Source organism: Maylandia zebra, linkage group LG12, assembly GCF_041146795.1.
Source record: "Maylandia zebra isolate NMK-2024a linkage group LG12, Mzebra_GT3a, whole genome shotgun sequence".
Classification (NCBI taxonomy): Eukaryota; Metazoa; Chordata; class Actinopteri; order Cichliformes; family Cichlidae; genus Maylandia; species Maylandia zebra.
In genome coordinates, this window is record NC_135178.1 from 14,558,516 (window position 1) to 14,575,963 (window position 17,448).

At 43.5% G+C, this 17,448-nt stretch overlaps 1 protein-coding gene across 3 annotated transcripts; it reads left to right on the forward strand.

Annotated features, from left to right (window-relative positions):
• Window positions 1-11,721: 11,721 nt before the first annotated feature.
• Window positions 11,722-17,439, forward strand: LOC101472510 (aldehyde dehydrogenase 1A1). 3 transcript variants are annotated; one of them, XM_004544229.4, is made up of 15 exons: window positions 11,722-11,808; window positions 12,233-12,446; window positions 13,178-13,338; window positions 13,547-13,651; window positions 13,882-14,022; window positions 14,135-14,264; window positions 14,407-14,468; window positions 14,737-14,865; window positions 14,997-15,110; window positions 15,243-15,345; window positions 15,703-15,887; window positions 15,972-16,136; window positions 16,238-16,395; window positions 16,536-16,610; window positions 16,781-17,439. In XM_004544229.4, exons 2-15 carry the CDS (start codon window positions 12,386-12,388, stop codon window positions 16,851-16,853), a joined length of 1,662 nt encoding a protein of 553 aa, XP_004544286.1. In that variant the 5' UTR covers window positions 11,722-11,808; window positions 12,233-12,385; the 3' UTR covers window positions 16,854-17,439. The 3 variants fall into 3 exon arrangements, with proteins under 3 accessions (XP_004544286.1, XP_076746853.1, XP_076746852.1); XM_076890737.1 differs by having other exon boundaries at window positions 11,733-11,808; window positions 12,151-12,446; XM_076890738.1 differs by lacking the exons at window positions 14,737-14,865; window positions 14,997-15,110 and having other exon boundaries at window positions 16,781-17,419.
• Window positions 17,440-17,448: the final 9 nt, after the last annotated feature.

The following is a 17,448-nucleotide window of genomic DNA, read 5'->3' on the forward strand; positions in this document are numbered from 1 at the left end:
TATTGTCCCAACCGGAGCTGCTGTACAACCGACTAACGTGCAACTTAAGACTGTGACCGGTGATCTGGCCCCAATGAGAGGGAAGGGAGTGTTCCAGTTCAAGGTGGGGGACCTCGGTGTGTCTTATGCTGCCTGGGTGGCTGACGTGCAGGACGCCTGCATCCTTGGGCTGGATTTTTTACGAGCCGGGGATGCCCAGCCTATTAAAGTGCGCCCCCGCCGCCTGCCCCTGGCTCATCAGGAGGCTGCAGACAGGGAGCTGTGTGAAATGATGAAGGCGGGCATCATAGAACCATCTGATAGCCCGTGGGCCTCCGCGGTGGTGATGGTGCCTAAGAAAAAAAGTCCTAGGATGCGTTTCTGTGTGGACTACAGACCACTCAACAAAGTGACGAAGAAAGACTCTTACCCCCTTCCCAGGATTGATGAGTCCCTCGACTTAGTAGCCGGGTCCTCCTGGTTTTCCACCCTGGACCTGCGGAGTGGCTACTGGCAGGTGCCACTGTCCCCGGAATCCAGACCGAAGACAGCCTTCTGCACTAACAGGGGACTATGGCAGTTCAAAGTCCTGAGTTTTGGCCTTTGCAACGCTCCTGCGACCTTCGAGAGGCTCATGGACAGTGTGCTGGCTGGCGTCCCACGGCAACGGTGTCTGGTTTACCTGGATGATCTTCTAGTGCACGGGAGCTCCTTTGATGCTGCCCTGGATGCCCTGAGACAAGTGTTGGAGAGGGTGGTGGCTGCAGGCCTGAAGCTGCATCCCGACAAGTGCCACTTCATGAGGAGGGAGGTGGAGTTTCTGGGCCACAAGCTGGGTCGTGAGGGCATCAGCACTTTGGAGGAAAAAATTCACACCATTACCGAGTGGCCCACACCAGCAGACCAGAAACAGCTCAAAAGCTTCCTAGGACTGGCGTCTTATTACAGGAGGTTTGTGAAGGGCTTTTCCTCCATAGCCGCACCACTCTTCCACCTGCTGCAGAAGGACCGTGACTTCATCTGGACCCAGGACTGTCCAGATGAAGTCACGGTCAGGGCTCCCAGGGCTATTACTGGGGTCAACAGCGGAGGGATGTGGAGGACTTTTGCCGCAGCTGTGATGCATGTTCCTCACACAAAGGGCCACAAGACCAGTCCCGGACTCAGCTTCAGCAGCAACCAGCAGGAGTCCCAATAGAGCGAGTAGCTGTGGACGTCATGGGCCCATTTCCTCGCACAGACAGAGGAAACCGCTATGTTCTTGTGGCCATGGACTATTTTACCAAGTGGCCGGAAGCATACGCCATCCCAGATCAGGAGGCTGAGACGGTCGCTGATGTATTAGTGGAGGGGATGTTCAGCCGCTTTGGAACAGCAGAGACCCTCCACAGTGACCAGGGGCGTAACTTTGAGTCCAAGGTATTTGCTGCCATGTGTGAATGCCTTGGGACTAAGAAAACCCGCACCACCCCACTTCACCCCCAAAGCGATGGGCTGGTGGAAAGGTTTAACAGGACGCTGGCCCAGCAGCTAGCCATCCTTACCTCAGAACACCAACGGGACTGGGATTACCATCTTCCCCTTACCCTCATGGCCTACAGGTCGGCAGTGCAGGACTCCACCCAGTGTACGCCTGCCCTGCTCATGTTAGGGAGAGAGCTGAGAACTCCTGCAGAGTTGGCTTTTGGGAAACCCCCGGACGCGCCAGAGGCACCACCGGGCCGGGACTACGCAAGGAAGCTGCAGGACCGGCTGGATTCTGCACATTCCTACGCCCGAGAGCAGCTGGCGAAGGCAGGCCTGCGCCAAAAGAGGAATTACGACATCACCACTAAAGGGAGGCACTTCCGTGCTGGGGAGCTGGTGTGGGTCTACAGCCCAAAGAGGAAGAAGGGACGGTGTCCTAAACTGGATAGCAGCTGGGTGGGGCCTTGCAGCGTCCTAGAGCGAGTGGGGGAGGTTGTTTACAGGGTGCAGTTGCCTCCTAGGGGGAGGATAGTAGCGCTGCACAGAGACCGGATGGCCCCCTACAGAGGACAGTCCCTCCCCTCCTTTCCAGAGGGACGTGTACAGAGCGTCCATGACCCTGCTCAGAGGGGCCCCCGACCGGGGCTGCGTTCCCCCCCCTCGGACTCTTCACCCCAAAGCCCCGAAGCTCCGCGTCCTCCTCAGGGGCTCAGGAGGTCAAGGAGGGAACGTAGGCTACCGCCCCGCCTCAGAGACTGTGTCGTTCCCTCGGGGACGAGGAACTTATTGCTGGGGGGGCAGTGTAACGATGGTTAAGTGTTACTGGACAGTGACATGTTGGTTTTCTCTGCACACTGTTGTTGTTCCTTTAAGATTCATGTTTGGTTGGGCTGCAGGAAGTAGTGAGGGTGGTGTACAGGAAGGGGTGGGGGGACCTGGTTGTTCTGTGTGGGTGCCAGGCTGAAGAGAGGTGTAGTTCGAGAGCGCTTCCCCCTGAGTTAACAACCCGCTGGCTTATGTGCCGAATAAACGGACAAACTGAGACCCCAACCGTCTGGTTCTTGTGAACGTTACAATATATATAGCACCAAAATCCCAAAATCTCAAAGCAGTTTATTATTTAAAGTTAAAGACCCCACAATAATGGAGAGAAACCCCGAACCTGAACATAGAACAACACAGTGGCAAAGAATCTAAAACAAGCTTCTTCTTTTTTTTTCTTTCTTTTTCTTTTTTTTTAAAATTACTATTGTTTCCATAAGGAATGAGTGACAGCACAGTGGCTACGTCCATGTTTTATATAGAGTCAGTGGAGCCACTAATAATTGCCATCCACTTCTTGAAAGGACAAGAAGCACTGTGTCGGTGAGAGCAGACTGCTGGAGGCCACTGTGGGGATAGTTTAGGCTCTCGTAAATTAAATTAGCTCCTCGTTGAAATTGAGAAACTCAGTGACGAACAGCGACCAACCTCTGCTGGGAGTTATTCATTTATTTATTTACTTATTCCTGAAAATTCACTCAGAAGCCCGGGGCTTGATTATGTGACATCAGTACTTCTATCAAAGCCGGAGCGTCCTGATAGGCTACAGAGTGGACGCCCCTCTCTGGGAGGGGAGCTTTGGAGCACTCGGTGAAGGTGCTTGTTGGTGGTCACAGGGCGGAAAGTACGTACAGGCTACCCTCAAATGTAAGCTTGACTGTGGTGCGCATACGCATATATAGCTAACGACCTTGCGCATCTTTGAGAGCGGTTGCTATTAACCGGTCTGTGCGTTCAGAAGCTGCAAGAGTGTTTGAGCATTTTGAATCTATACGTTCACCTTTCTTTTATATCCTCAGGTCCAAAATTGGACAAGGCCCACCCCTCTCCCCCCTGTACTTCTTGGAAGCAACGGCTGTACCAACCTTTATTTGTCTCCGATGCACGGGCCACCGGGACTGCTCTCGCTCTGCAGTTTATTTACAGTGTTTCCTCAAGCAGCTGCTGCAGATTTACTCAGAGAAGCGTCCCCCTCCTCATCTCTCAGTTTGTACATCCTACTTTCTTTTGCGTTTTAATCCCTCCCACAATAGATACAGGCCGAGGAGCAGACGAAGAGGCTTGCAGTGAAAGGAGTGTGTGTGTGTGTGTGTGTGTGTGTGGGGGGGGGGGGGGGGGGGGGGGGGCGGTAACAGATATTTTTGCTTAAAGTATAAGAATTATGGTTTGCTATAACCGCCTGCTACTGAATTTGATGACCTCAGATGTCAGATAAATATAACAGTTTGATGAAATACAAAACTGATATGATCAGACAGCTGAACATTGAACACAGCTGAACTAAAATAATCTACAAACATAAAGGATCTTAAGACTTGTTGATCCTGTTAATCTTTTCTGCAAAGTATGCATTACAGCTCCCCTACCTCCACTCTCCCCCTCCACTGTCCTCCAGATACATTTTAGTAACGGACCTGCTGGTGCACTTAGATTGATTTCCAGGTTACAGGCAGGAGGATGGATGGCACAAAATTGTAAAATTACACTAATAAGATGGATAAGCTGCATCACTCATCAGTTATACTCATTTATTTTTCTCTTTCCCTTTCACAAAGGATAGTCCAGTTCTGTTGCTGAAGGAAGTAATAAAGGAGGTGCTGGAGCAGCTTTTTGAGAATTTGAACAGCTGCAGAAGCTTCCAGGTTACTACGCAAAGGTGACTGAACACAAGCAAGAGAGAAGTGAGTCCAAAGTTCTGCTAAAAGGAAATGACCTTGTTTGACCTGGAACCACAACTGATGGGAATGCCCCTTGTCTTTCCTGTTCTCTTTGATTTTATTATATACCATTTCTTGACGCAACACTCCCAGGGATGCGTGTCTCTACCCAAGGTCTCAGATCTGTTTTGAGTTAGGCAAATGCAGGATGCTTTCTTTAATGTATGCAAGTTGCATACATTAAAGAATGTTAATGTTGCATAATGCAACATTAACATTTACCCAGTGACCATGAACCACCTTTGTTTGGGCACTGAAGTGACAAAACCTGAACAGTTGCTGCAGTTACCTAAGAAATATTTAACACACATTCTCTCCAGAGGCCTGGAGGTGAGTGAGCCAACTAGTTTCTCTGACTGAGAGATTGGTTCCTGTCTCACAAGAGAGCAGTGTCATCTCCCCACATCTCCCCAGTGGCAGATGACACTGCCCTCTTGAGGGAAAATAATGTTACTCCAGGCCAACAAAAAGTTTTTTTCAGTGGCAGAAGCAAGCTTCAATAAAACATACAGTGCTGTGCACACCTTGTGCTAGATAAGCTACCATGGATGGCTCCAGAGTCAGTAAATTACTCAAGCCAGACTTTTCAGTGGTGTCAGGTCCAAGTACTATCCACCATCCAGAAAGCTTATAAACTGTAACAAAAAAAACAAAAAAACTCAAAATTTGGGCCTCACAGACAGCATATTCATCACCTACAGTCTTATAACTGACAACAACAGGGTCATATAAGCTAACTTTAAGCTGGTAGACAACAAAGCTAACTAGCAACAGCTCACAAGCCCGACTTAGCTGAGGTGTTCTTGATGAGGGGAAGACCTTAAAACATGGGAGCAGATTGTGAAGGTCATGTGCTGACGTGGACTCACATGTAAGAACGTATTTGCATAGCACATTTTTACACAAAAACTACAGAATTCTTTATAACAAAATACCAGAGAATAGAAATAAAGGTTAACCAAATGCAAGTGTGAAAACATGCGGTTTTAGCTGTTTTATGAAGGCGATCACAGAGTCCACAGATTTCAAGTTCAGTAATTCATTGTTCACTTGCTCTGACAAGCAAACACTGAATTACAATATTTTATACGTGATGAAATAAATGCATGAATAACAGTTTCCAGTTCAGAGTGTGACACAATGAGACTTTACTTGGAAATATTTCTTAAGTAACACAAGCAAGCGATTTGACATGAACGTCCAACATGCAAAGGTTACGCCAAGGTTATCATGGCCCTGAGTCTGTGGACTCAGTGGTTTTGATTATTATCTTATGTTTCAGGTTAATTCTTGTTAAGATTTTCTTGTTCTTATGGTTTGGTTTCTGTTTTGTATTCTTAGCTCCTCCTGTTCTGTGTCTCTGTGCCTGCCCTGGTCCTACGTCTCTGTGTTCCCTCCCTGTTGCCATGTCCGTGTCATATCACGTGTCATCCCATGTTTCGCACTGTGTGTTATCATGCATATCATTCTGCGTGACTTTCTGCATTTTCTTCTGCGAGTCATGGTTTCAGGTTTGTTTAGTAAGTTTTTCCCAGTTTAGGTTTATCTTAGTTTCTGTTGTTCCCATGTCCACTCAGTCTGTATTCTCACCATTTTGAAAATAAAGTTCACTCACATCAAAGCCAGTGCCTGGCTTTTGGGTCTCTCGTTCACGACTCCACATGGCTGCCGCTGCAACCGTGACAAAAGTTCCAGAGAGAAGATTTAGCAAATGTGGCACAAGGACCGAGTTTCCATTATCTTAGACTTAAATCTGTCAGGGGACAAATAAGGACTTCTGCTTTTTCTTTATTAAGTCAGAGCACCTACAGTGGGGCAAAAAAGTATTTAGTCAGCCACCGATTGTGCAAGTTCCCCCACTTAAAATGATGACAGAGGTCAGTAATTTGCACCAGAGGTACACTTCAACTGTGAGAGACAGAATGTGAAAAAAAATCCATGAATACACATGGTAGGATTTGTAAAGAATTTATTCGTAAATTAGGGTGGAAAATAAGTATTTGGTCACCTCAAACATGGAAAATCTCTGGCTCTCACAGACCTGTAACGTCTTCTGTAAGACGCTTTTCTGTCCCCCACTCGTTACCTGTATGAATGGCACCTGTTTGAACTCATCATCTGTATAAAAGACACCTGTCCACAGCCTCAAACAGTCAGACTCCAAACTCCGCCATGGCCAAGACCAAAGAGCTTTCGAAGGACACCAGGAAAAGTATTGTAGACCTGCACCAGACTGGGAAGAGTGAATCTACAATAGGCAAGCAGCTTGGTGTGGAAAAAATCAACTGTGGGAGCAATCATCAGAAAATGGAAGACATACAAGACCACTGATAATCTCCCTCGATCTGGGGCTCCACGCAAGATCTCATCCCGTGGGGTCAAAATGATCATGAGAACGGTGAGCAAAGATCCCAGAACCACACGGGGGGACCTGGTGAATGACCTGCAGAGAGCTGGGACCAAAGTAACAAAGGTCACCATCAGTAACACACTACAACGGCAGGGAATCAAATCCCGCAGTGCCAGACGTGTTCCGCTGCTGAAGCCAGTGCATGTCCAGGCCCGTCTGAAGTTTGCCAGAGAGCACATGGATGATACAGCAGAGGATTGGGAGAATGTCATGTGGTCAGATGAAACCAAAGTAGAACTTTTTGGTATAAACTCAGCTCGTCGTGTTTGGAGGAAGAAGAATACTGAGTTGCATCCCAAGAACACCATACCTACTGTGAAGCATGGGGGTGGAAACATCATGCTATGGGGCTGTTTTTCTGCCAAGGGGACAGGACGACTGATCCGTGTTAAGGACAGAATGAATGGGGCCATGTATCGTGAGATTTTGAGCCAAAACCTCCTCTCATCAGTGAGAACTTTGAAGATGAAACGAGGCTGGGTCTTCCAACATGACAATGATCCAAAACACACCGCCCGGGCAACAAAGGAGTGGCTCCGTAAGAAGCATTTGAAAATCCTGGAGTGGCCTAGCCAGTCTCCAGACCTCAACCCCATAGAAAATCTGTGGCGGGAGTTGAAAGTCTGTGTTGCTCGGCGACAGCCCCAAAACATCACTGCTCTCGAGAAGATCTGCATGGAGGAATGGGCCAAAATACCAGCTACTGTGTGTGCAAACCTGGTAAAGACCTATAGTAAACGTTTGACCTCTGTTATTGCCAACAAAGGTTGTGTTACAAAGTAGCCTATTGAGTTGTATTTGTGTTATTGACCAAATACTTATTTTCCACCCTAATTTACAAATAAATTCTTTACAAATCCTACCATGTGTATTCATGGATTTTTTTTTTTTCACATTCTGTCTCTCACAGTTGAAGTGTACCTCTGGTGCAAATTACTGACCTCTGTCATCATTTTAAGTGGGGGAACTTGCACAATCGGTGGCTGACTAAATACTTTTTTGCCCCACTGTATGTAGGATCTGTAGCTAAGAATTATCTTGGGACTAAAAAGAGATATATAACTGAATGTCATCTGAATGTAGCAGTGATTAAAAAAATTTTCAAAACGTGCTGAAGAGCCATCAGATATAACAGAAAGGGCCCTAAAACAGAACCTTGTGGCACGCCATAGGTAATAGAAATAGAAGAGGACATGTACTTCACTGTGTTTATGTCATCACTGGTCATCTGCATTATTAAAGGAGTGAGAAGTGTCTTCACCTAGGCCATGTGGGGGTTGCAATATCCCATACGACATGTGTTGTTTTTATACACTGACGTGAGCAGTAAAACCTTTGAAGTGCAAATTCCTGAGAATTTTACTGAGAATGAATTATGACACCTTGTGATCTGCCTGTACTGGACCCCTGGTATGAACAATGTAATTTCTGTAATGTGTCACAAGGGAGTGCTCTTCATCTGATTGTCCACTGACATGCATTCCCAAATCATTGCTGCTTACTACATGTAGCTGCATATATTTAGGCTGTGAATTAAATCATTAGTGCTTCATGTTGGGAATATTTACTAATCCTAAGAGAATGACATATTCACCTAATTTCAGAACAATGCAGTAAATTACAAACACAAGTCTTTGCATTCCTCTACCTCTCATTTTTTTCATTTCTACTCCTTTTTCTAATAAATTCGACTAATAAATAGCCCTAACTAATTCCAGTGTCTGCTCACTCACCTTTTCTCTCGGTAAAAATGTAAATGGCCTGCATTTGTATAGCGCTGTACTCGGTCCCTAAGGACCCCAAAGCACTTTACACTACATTCAGTCATTCCCCATTCACACACTGGCAATGGCAAGCTACATTGTAGCCACAGGTGCCCTGGGGCTCACTGACAGAGGCGAGGCTGCCAGACACTGGTGCCACCGGGCCCTATGACCACCACCAGTAGGCAAACATGGAGTTAGTATTTTGCCCAAGGATATTTAGCATGCAGCCAGGAGGCAGCCTGGGATCGAACCACCGACCTTCTGATTAGTGGCTGACCTGCTCTGCCACCTGAGCTACAGCCACCCCATGCATGACTGCACTGTCTCCAGTTCTTTCACCATCTCCTACTTTCCATTTTTTATTCCCTTTCTTTTTTCTTGCCCTCTATCAAACTGTCAATTTAGGTCAAGTTCAGCTGTGGGACACACGGGCGTCTGAGGCCGACCGACAGCTCCTTTGACCTGGTGGTCCACATCCTATGTAGACAGAGGCAGTCCAGTTTTGTCTTAACTCTGGCAGACACACACTGACTCTCTGGATGGTAGAATTTCTATGAAGCAATTGTGCTCCATATGTTCGAACATTAAAACAAGGCCAGAGTTACAGATTTAATACTCCATTCAAAACGTCTGAATGAGTTTGTGTACATGCTCAATGTATAGCTAACCTACGCAGCCTTCTTCGCTAAGATTATTACTTCTAATGGTGACAATCCTCGCATCCTATTTAAAATTTTTAACTCAGTGGTGAATCCTCGTCCCTCTATGCCACTCTCGTGCTCCCCAGGTCTCTGTGAAAAATTTTCAAACTACTTTCTAGATAAAGTTTTATCTCTTAGATCTACGCTTCCTTTGGTGGCTGACAGTATGTCTAATCCTGACTGTTCTGCTGCCTTACATCAATTTGAATTAATTTCACTTCCCACTCTGAAGCGTATAACTGAGAAACTAAACAATACTAATTGTGTACATGATGTTCTTCCATCTCGTATAGTCAAGGATTGTTTTAATGTAATTGGACCCTGTCTATTGTCTATAGTGAACCTCTCCTTGCTTTCTGGTTATGTACCTTCAGTTCTTAAACATGCTTTTATTCAACCCGTTTTAAAGAAAAATAACCTGGATCATAGTGATTTTGCCAACTATAGACCGATTTCCAAGCTTCCTTTCTTGGCTAAAATCCTTGAGAAGGTGGTTCTACTTCAACTGCAGACCTACCTGGACGAGAATAATATAAATGATAAATTCCAATCAGCCTTTAAACAACATCATAGCACTGAATCAGCGCTGCTTCGTGTTTTTAATGATCTTTTACTTATGGCTGATAATGGTCGTCCTTCTGTTTTAGTTCTATTGGATCTTTCATCTGCATTTGATATGGTTGACCATAACATCCTAGTCGCAAGATTAGAGCACTCTGTTGGCATTAAGGGCACTGCCTTGGACTGGTTCAAATCTTACCTCTCCAATCGGCTTTCTTCGGTACATCTGGCCTCATCTTCCTCTTCCCCTGTACCTGTTTGCTGTGGTGTCCCCCAGGGTTCTGTGTTAGGCCCGACCCTTTTCTCACTGTATATGCTTCCTTTAAGCGCTATCTTTGAGAAATACCACATTGCTTTTCACTATTATGCGGATGACATCCAGATTTATTTTGAGTTACATGATGATCTCGCTTTATCTTTAAATAACTTTCGTGAGTGCATGAGTGAGGTCAAGAAATGGCTGTTGGCAAATACTCTTATTCTCAATGAAAAAAAGACTGAAATTATGATTTTTGGCAGTAATGCCCTTCGCGCCAAACTTCAAGATGCCTTTGGCTTTCTTACTAGTTCTTTCTCTGATACTGTCAGGAATCTGGGTGTCTTGTTTGACAGCTCCTTTAAACTTGATAAACAGGTGTCTGCTGTTGTCAGATCTAGTTTTTATCAGCTTCGTCTCATCTCCAGGGCCAGACACTATATCCCGTATAATGACTTAGAAAAGCTCATTCATGCTTTTGTAACGTCAAGACTAGATTACTGTAACTCACTCTATTCTGGTCTCCATGTTACCCTTCTACATAGATTACAGACAGTTCAGAATGCTGCGGCACGTATTCTTACTAAAACCAAGAAGTTTGACCATATCACTCCGGTTCTTGCTGAGCTGCATTGGCTGCCTATCAAATACCGTATTCAATTTAAAATTTTGCTGCTTATGTTTAAAATTATCAATAATACTGCACCAACCTATCTTAAGGAACTTTTAAACCCTTATGTCCCTGCCAGGGCTTTAAGGTCATCCTCGCAGTTATTGTTAGTTCAGCCCAGATCTCGGTTGAAATCTAGAGGCGATCGATCGTTTGCCTTTGCTGCACCTGAGTTATGGAACAGCCTCCCGATTGGCATTCGGGAGTCTGATTCTATTCTTTCTTTTAAAGCACGCCTTAAAACTTATCTTTTTGAACTTGCCTTCTCTACCCGTTAAATGCTGACTGTTAACTGTGACCTATTGCATTAACTTTTTACTATTCCTTCATTCTTGGTGTTCTCTATCATGCGGCACTGGGTCTGCTATAATCTATGTGTTGCAGTCCATTTTATTAGTGGCTTTCTACTGTGAACATTGTCTGCTGTTCTTATTATATTTGTTATTAATGCTCTTAACTGTATTATTTTATTGTTTTTTTGTAAAGCACTTTGGTATGCCTAAGGCTTTTAATGTGCTCTATAAATAAAGGTTGTTGTTGTTGTTGTTACGCAGACCCCACCTGACACTAGGATCGAGTATGTGTTGATCAACATTGACTATGTGCTTCCCTAATGAGGAACAAACCCTTTGGAGATAAGTAGACCCAAAGAATCTAGGTTACTTATTTACAGTGTGCTGTAGTTCCAGTCCAAACTCTTTCATAGAAAAAGGCTTCAAGTCAAGTGTGTGACAAATAAGAGGTGAACGCATTAGTATGGGAGGATGGTTTTCACTATGTTTTCAACACTCCCTAGATGCAGCTCTACAAATCTTCTCTTTGTTTAATGAGGGTTAAATCAGGTTGTGTTGTCAAAGGGGATAATTCTCAAAAGGATGTGTGTATATCGAGACAGAAAATGGGCACACCAGACAAAATTATGTGATCACATTGTTCCTGGGAGACAGTGAAGCAGCAGGAGGCCCCTTATCAAAGCAAACATCTTCCCAATTATGCTTGTTGACTTGGAGGTGGGTCTAACCAGGCAACTGGGCTGAACTGATTCATAGAAGACAGAAGTAAAAATGATGGCAAATTCAAGATTTTCAAGATTTTCGGGCTTGGTTCTTCCTCTTCAACATCTAAAAAGTTTATTGTATTGTAAAATTATCTTGGTAAATGTTTAGAAGTGTGCTTAACTTAAGGCGATTTTGAAATGGAAGATTTATGCACAGAAAGATTTAACAAAGATTTAACAAGGTAAGATAACATCTAATAATCTTAGCTTAGCAGAAAAATGTAACTCAGGGGTGTTAAAATTATCCACAGAGTCCCTTTATATTACCACCAATCAGTATTCTGATATAGATGGTGCTAATTATTTATTTATTATTTATTGCCAGTGTACTAGAAGCTTTCTGAGTAAAATATTAATAAGCAGTAATAGTAAATCTGCAGGATTCAAATTGTAGTGAAGGAATAAAAATAGTGAAGTAGAAGAATTATTTAAACACTGTCAAGTTGATAAATTCCCGCTGATTGCAAAAATGGCTAATAATTAAAAATGTGTCTAACCATACTGTACTTCCATTGTCACGTCAGATGATTAGTGAGCTTGCCGCCTCCCGGGACACATGAGGTAAACTGGGATTGGGTCCATCTTAATGGTTATTTGCACGTGCAGGCAGACCCTCAAATGACCCAGGAGAAATCCTTCTGTGACAGCGCGCAATCCTGCGCATTTCTGCTTTCTGACGCTGAGAGCTGAAAGTATATAAAGAAGCTCGGAGACTCTCCGGTCAGCTGACACCGAGAGGAAGGAGAGAGCAGCTGCAACATGCCTGTGATCGGAGTGGGAATACACCAGTCGGGGGGAACTGCATCAGCATCACCCACAGGTAGAACAATTTTTTATGTTTACGTAATGTAATTCCACAACCATTTTCTAATGTTTGTTGAAAGACCAGATAAAAGTGCTTTTATAATAATAAAAATAAAAATAATTATTATCATTATTTTTATTATTGTGACAGACATAAATGTTCAAAAGTAATAGGCTTAATTTGCCAGATTTAAAAGTCTGTAAGTGCTGTATTGACACATAGTTATGTATACATAATCTATTGTCTGGCTTCTCTACAAAATTATACAAGTGATATAGTAACATATTCAAACTGTCTTTTATCTGACACAGAAATCCACAATGCCTTAATTAAACTTGTTTCTTCCATATGAGCCCATGCATGATCAGGTTTTTCAGCAATTACAGTGAAATGCACCTCTGCTCATATTTTGCCCTGGCACAGCACTTGATGTTCTCAGATTCTCTCAGTTTAATTAAGGTCTAGTCCATTCTTCTGAGCTAGCAAACCATGTCAGTGCGTGGTCATGACCCTTGACCATCCGGTTTAAAAAAGCTGACAATGCCAATAACTAATTTGGCACAGTTTCTATTTACTCCACTGGGTTGGGATAGCATCGTGTGCACAGGGTTACTATCCTCACTCAGTGACCCAAATGTTAGCTTTCGCAATCACGTGTGTGTGTATGTATCTGTGTATTCACACACCTAATCAGACAAAGAGACTTGAACAACATTGTGTTCCATTTCTGTTTTTTGTTTTTTCAGAAAGAAAAAATTACAGCCTGAGCTCCCAGCCAGCCAATGGTTATGAACATCAGTCTGGAAATGGGTTCAACCACCAGGACCACAATTCCCAGAATGCAGATGGATTGGAGACAAATGCACTGCCCACTCCAATTGCAAACCCCCAAATTGTTTACACTAAGGTAAGCTGCAAGCCAAGAAGCAAAGCATATTTATAAGATGAAATAATTTGAATATAGGAAATATTTACCAGTCCTTTATCAGTTAGGATGCAGTAATTACCTGGAACAGCATTCAGAGATGATACCCCACACTGTGTGCTTATCACTGTAAAGTCAAAGAGTGAGGGGGATATATCACACAATCTTTGTCTCTATCTTTCACCATCAGGTGTTCATCGGTAACGAGTGGCATGAGTCATGCAGTGGCAGAAAGATTCCTGTGTATAATCCCACCACCGAGAAGCTGCTGTGTGAAGTGGAGGAGGCCGACTCAGTGAGTATTTTACACGTCGCTAGTAAGTTAGATGAGCTTTACAAGAAAAGCTTTTGAATGTTTATGGAGCATTATTATGACTTACATTGTGAGCACTTTTTTGTACAACGTCTAACGTGTTGTATGCTGTGTAGATTGGGAATCTCCTTAAAGCAAATTTTTCAAGTAAACACATAAACTTGATCTGGCGTGATTGTGGTGGAAACCTCCTTAACTTGTGCTAATAACAGGACGATGTAGACAAGGCAGTGAGGAGTGCCAGAGCTGCTTTCCAGATGGGATCACCGTGGAGATCCATGGATGCCTCAGACCGAGGCCATTTACTTAACAGACTTGCTGACTTGGTGGAGCGAGACCGGCTCTTGCTAGCGGTGAGAAACACACATACACGTACCTGAAGTAAATCATCAGTAAATGTTGCTCCACAAAACATCACGACTGGATTATAATGACGCTGTGTGTGCTTTTTTTCTTGTTTTCCAGACACTAGAAGCTCTAAACTGTGGCAAAGTTTTCCTCGTGGCATATTTTGTAGATCTGATGGCTACAATCAAGACCTTGAGATATTACAGCGGCTGGGCAGACAAGATTCACGGAAAAACCATCCCCGTAGGTGAGTTAAATTCGGTTTTTTTTTATTTAGATCAGAGGTTACACGTGTTTCCATATTTAAAACCATCAGCACAACAAAAACTGGATGCATTCAGTGCTATAATAAATGAACTGTGTGTGTTTTTTCTTTTTTTGTTTTTTAGATGGAGAATATTTTACCTACACACGGCATGAGCCCATTGGAGTATGTGGTCAGATCATTCCTGTAAGTGAAATAAACACTAAAGGATGGCAAACATTCAACTGTTATGTTACCAAGTTTTTGTGTTTTTTCAGTGTTTACATTCAGCCAGCTGTGAGTAAAGTAATGGTCCTGAATGTGGTGAAAAAAATTTTAACCTGTTTTTTAGCTGAACCTGAGATAATTTGTTGATTGGTTCTGATTGTGTCACATTCATTATCACATAAATCTTTTAAGCCAAAAAGTCTTATGAAGCGAAAACTGAAAATTGAGTTTGCACTTTGGCATTCAGTGGAACTTCCCACTGATGATGTTCGTGTGGAAGATTGCTCCTGCTCTGTGCTGTGGGAACACTGTAGTCATCAAGCCAGCTGAACAGACCCCTTTATCAGCTCTGCATATGGCTGCACTCATCAAAGAGGTAGTTAGATTCAAATTACTAATCACCCACAACAATCTTATGCAATTATATAAGTGCAAAAACTGGCGCAAGTCCATTTCTTACTGAAAGAAGATGACTGAGTGGCTCTCTTTTCAACTCTCTGTGTTCAGGCTGGGTTTCCTCCTGGAGTGGTTAATGTGTTGCCTGGTTATGGTCAGACAGCAGGCTGTGCCATTTCTCACCACATGGATATAGACAAAGTAGCCTTTACCGGATCTACTGCTGTTAGTATAAATCTCAGCACAGTGTGTCTGTGTGAACAGCTTGCTCTCTTCTGGTTTTGTGCATTTCACTCATGTACAAATGAACTCCTTTACTGTAACCATGCGGCTCACATGGTTGTCACTGGTTACCAGGTTGGAAAACTCATCCAGAAGGCTGCAGGTGAAAGCAACCTGAAGAGAGTCACACTGGAACTTGGTGGAAAAAATCCTAATATTGTCTTTGCAGACTGTGACTGTGAGTGGGACCTTTTTTCACTTGATTACGTCACATTTCTCTCTTTAAATGTCATATTCTTTTATACCTTTACCATGTCTAACCATTTCTGAATTGAACAAATAAAGTGCAGCACCATATTAAGTCACACTTGTGGTGTATAAATCTTTCTTTTAGATTTGATATCTTTATATGATATATCTTGTAGTAGTATTATCTTACTGTAGTGGTTTTCCCTAACAAGTGAATGATCCCTCGTTTGAACCTGGGAGTAGAAGAATCCCTTTGGGGTCGTGTCACAAAGGGCATCTGTTGTTAAAAAGAAATCTGCCAACTACCAGCAGTTAAAGGTGGCTTTTCTGTGTATATGTCTTGCAGTAGAGTACGCAGTGGAGCAGGCACACAGTGGTCTGTTCTTCAATCAGGGCCAGTGCTGTCTGGCAGGATCCAGGGTGTTTGTAGAGGAACCAATCTACGAGGAATTTGTCCGCCGCAGTGTAGAGAAAGCCAGATCCAAAGTCCTGGGAAACCCACTCTTGCCAGGCGTGGACCAGGGACCACAGGTATACTGTGGCCTGAATACTGTTACACCAACTAACAAGTCAGACAGGTCAGAATAATATGAGCTTTGTTTATTTTTTCCTCAGATCAACCAGAAGCAGTTTAATAAGATAATGGAGCTAATAGAAAGCGGGAAGAGAGAAGGTGCAACTCTGGAGTGCGGTGGCTCTCCAGGGGGTCAGCAGGGACTTTTCATCCAACCCACCGTGTTCTCAAATGTCAGAGACCATATGCGTATCGCTAAAGAAGAGGTACTCACACCCCCAACGGTGGAGCACATATTAAAATACGTAGTCTAATTCTACTGCTCATTTTTTTGCTTTTGTAAGATTTCTCTACCATCCTCTTGCAGATATTTGGCCCGGTGCAGCAGATTATGTGTTTCCGCAGCATAAGTGAAGTCATCGAGAGAGCCAATGCCACACAATACGGGTTGGCAGCAGGAGTCTTCACTAATGACATCAACAAAGCCCTTACAGTCTCCTCTGCTCTGCAAGCCGGCATGGTCTGGTATGGATCACATCCTTTGCACAGAGCATGATAACTGAAGCCTCTCTTAAAGTCCCATTAGACTTTGGAATAGTGCAGCTACTACTATTGTATGCCTGTTTTTAAGGAATAAGGTGAAACTAATGCTGCTTTAATTCTAGGGTGAACTGCTACAATGCCATGAGTATTCAGTGTCCATTTGGTGGCTTCAAGATGTCTGGGAATGGGAGAGAACTGTGAGTGTTGCCATTTTGAAATCTAAGGAAATTAACCTTTACATTTGCTGCATTAATGTCCATCAAACAACTACGTAATCGTTGCTTTGAGACTTTGTAACAATGCACTGCAACTTGACTAGTAAACTCTTTCTCTTTTTAATCAGTAGTGCTTGTTTTTCTTATTTCAGGGGGGAATATGCACTGCAGGAGTACACTGAAATCAAGGCAGTCACAATCAGAATATCACAGAAGAGCTCATGATACTGCCAGTCTACATTTCTCCTGTTTAAACCATCAGCCAGAGTCAGATCATTAGATCATGCTGCACCTGCATGTTTTGTAGCCACTTTGTGAATATTTATTCCATTTTCTGCACAGACTTTCTTTATTTTTGTCATATACCGCCAGGGTTACATGACTTTTATCTATGGTGGTCCTCTAGTGTACAGGTTTGTAAACAGATTGTTCTTTGAAGTTTTGCTTCTCGTGTGTTTGATAGTTTAGTTACACCGTAAATGGCAATTTTTCATAAATAGAACATTTTAATAGATGTCATGCAAAAAATTAGAAAGTCACTTTAAAAACTATGTACAGGGATTTCCACATGAAATCAGTCGTCTGTATAGATAAGCAGTAAACTGTAGACTGATTCCACTGTAGTAAACAGGAAAAAAAGCCGAGTCCTTGGTAGAAGTTGCTGAGACATAGAGTTTGTTGACATTTTTGCAGTTGTAATACTACTGACACAGATAACACACCATTTCTGTATCTTTTAACTGAGTCGCTGCAGTAACTACAGACTTTTTCCAGTGTTAGGTATGACTGATGTCTCATCTACCATGTTGAAAATACTAAT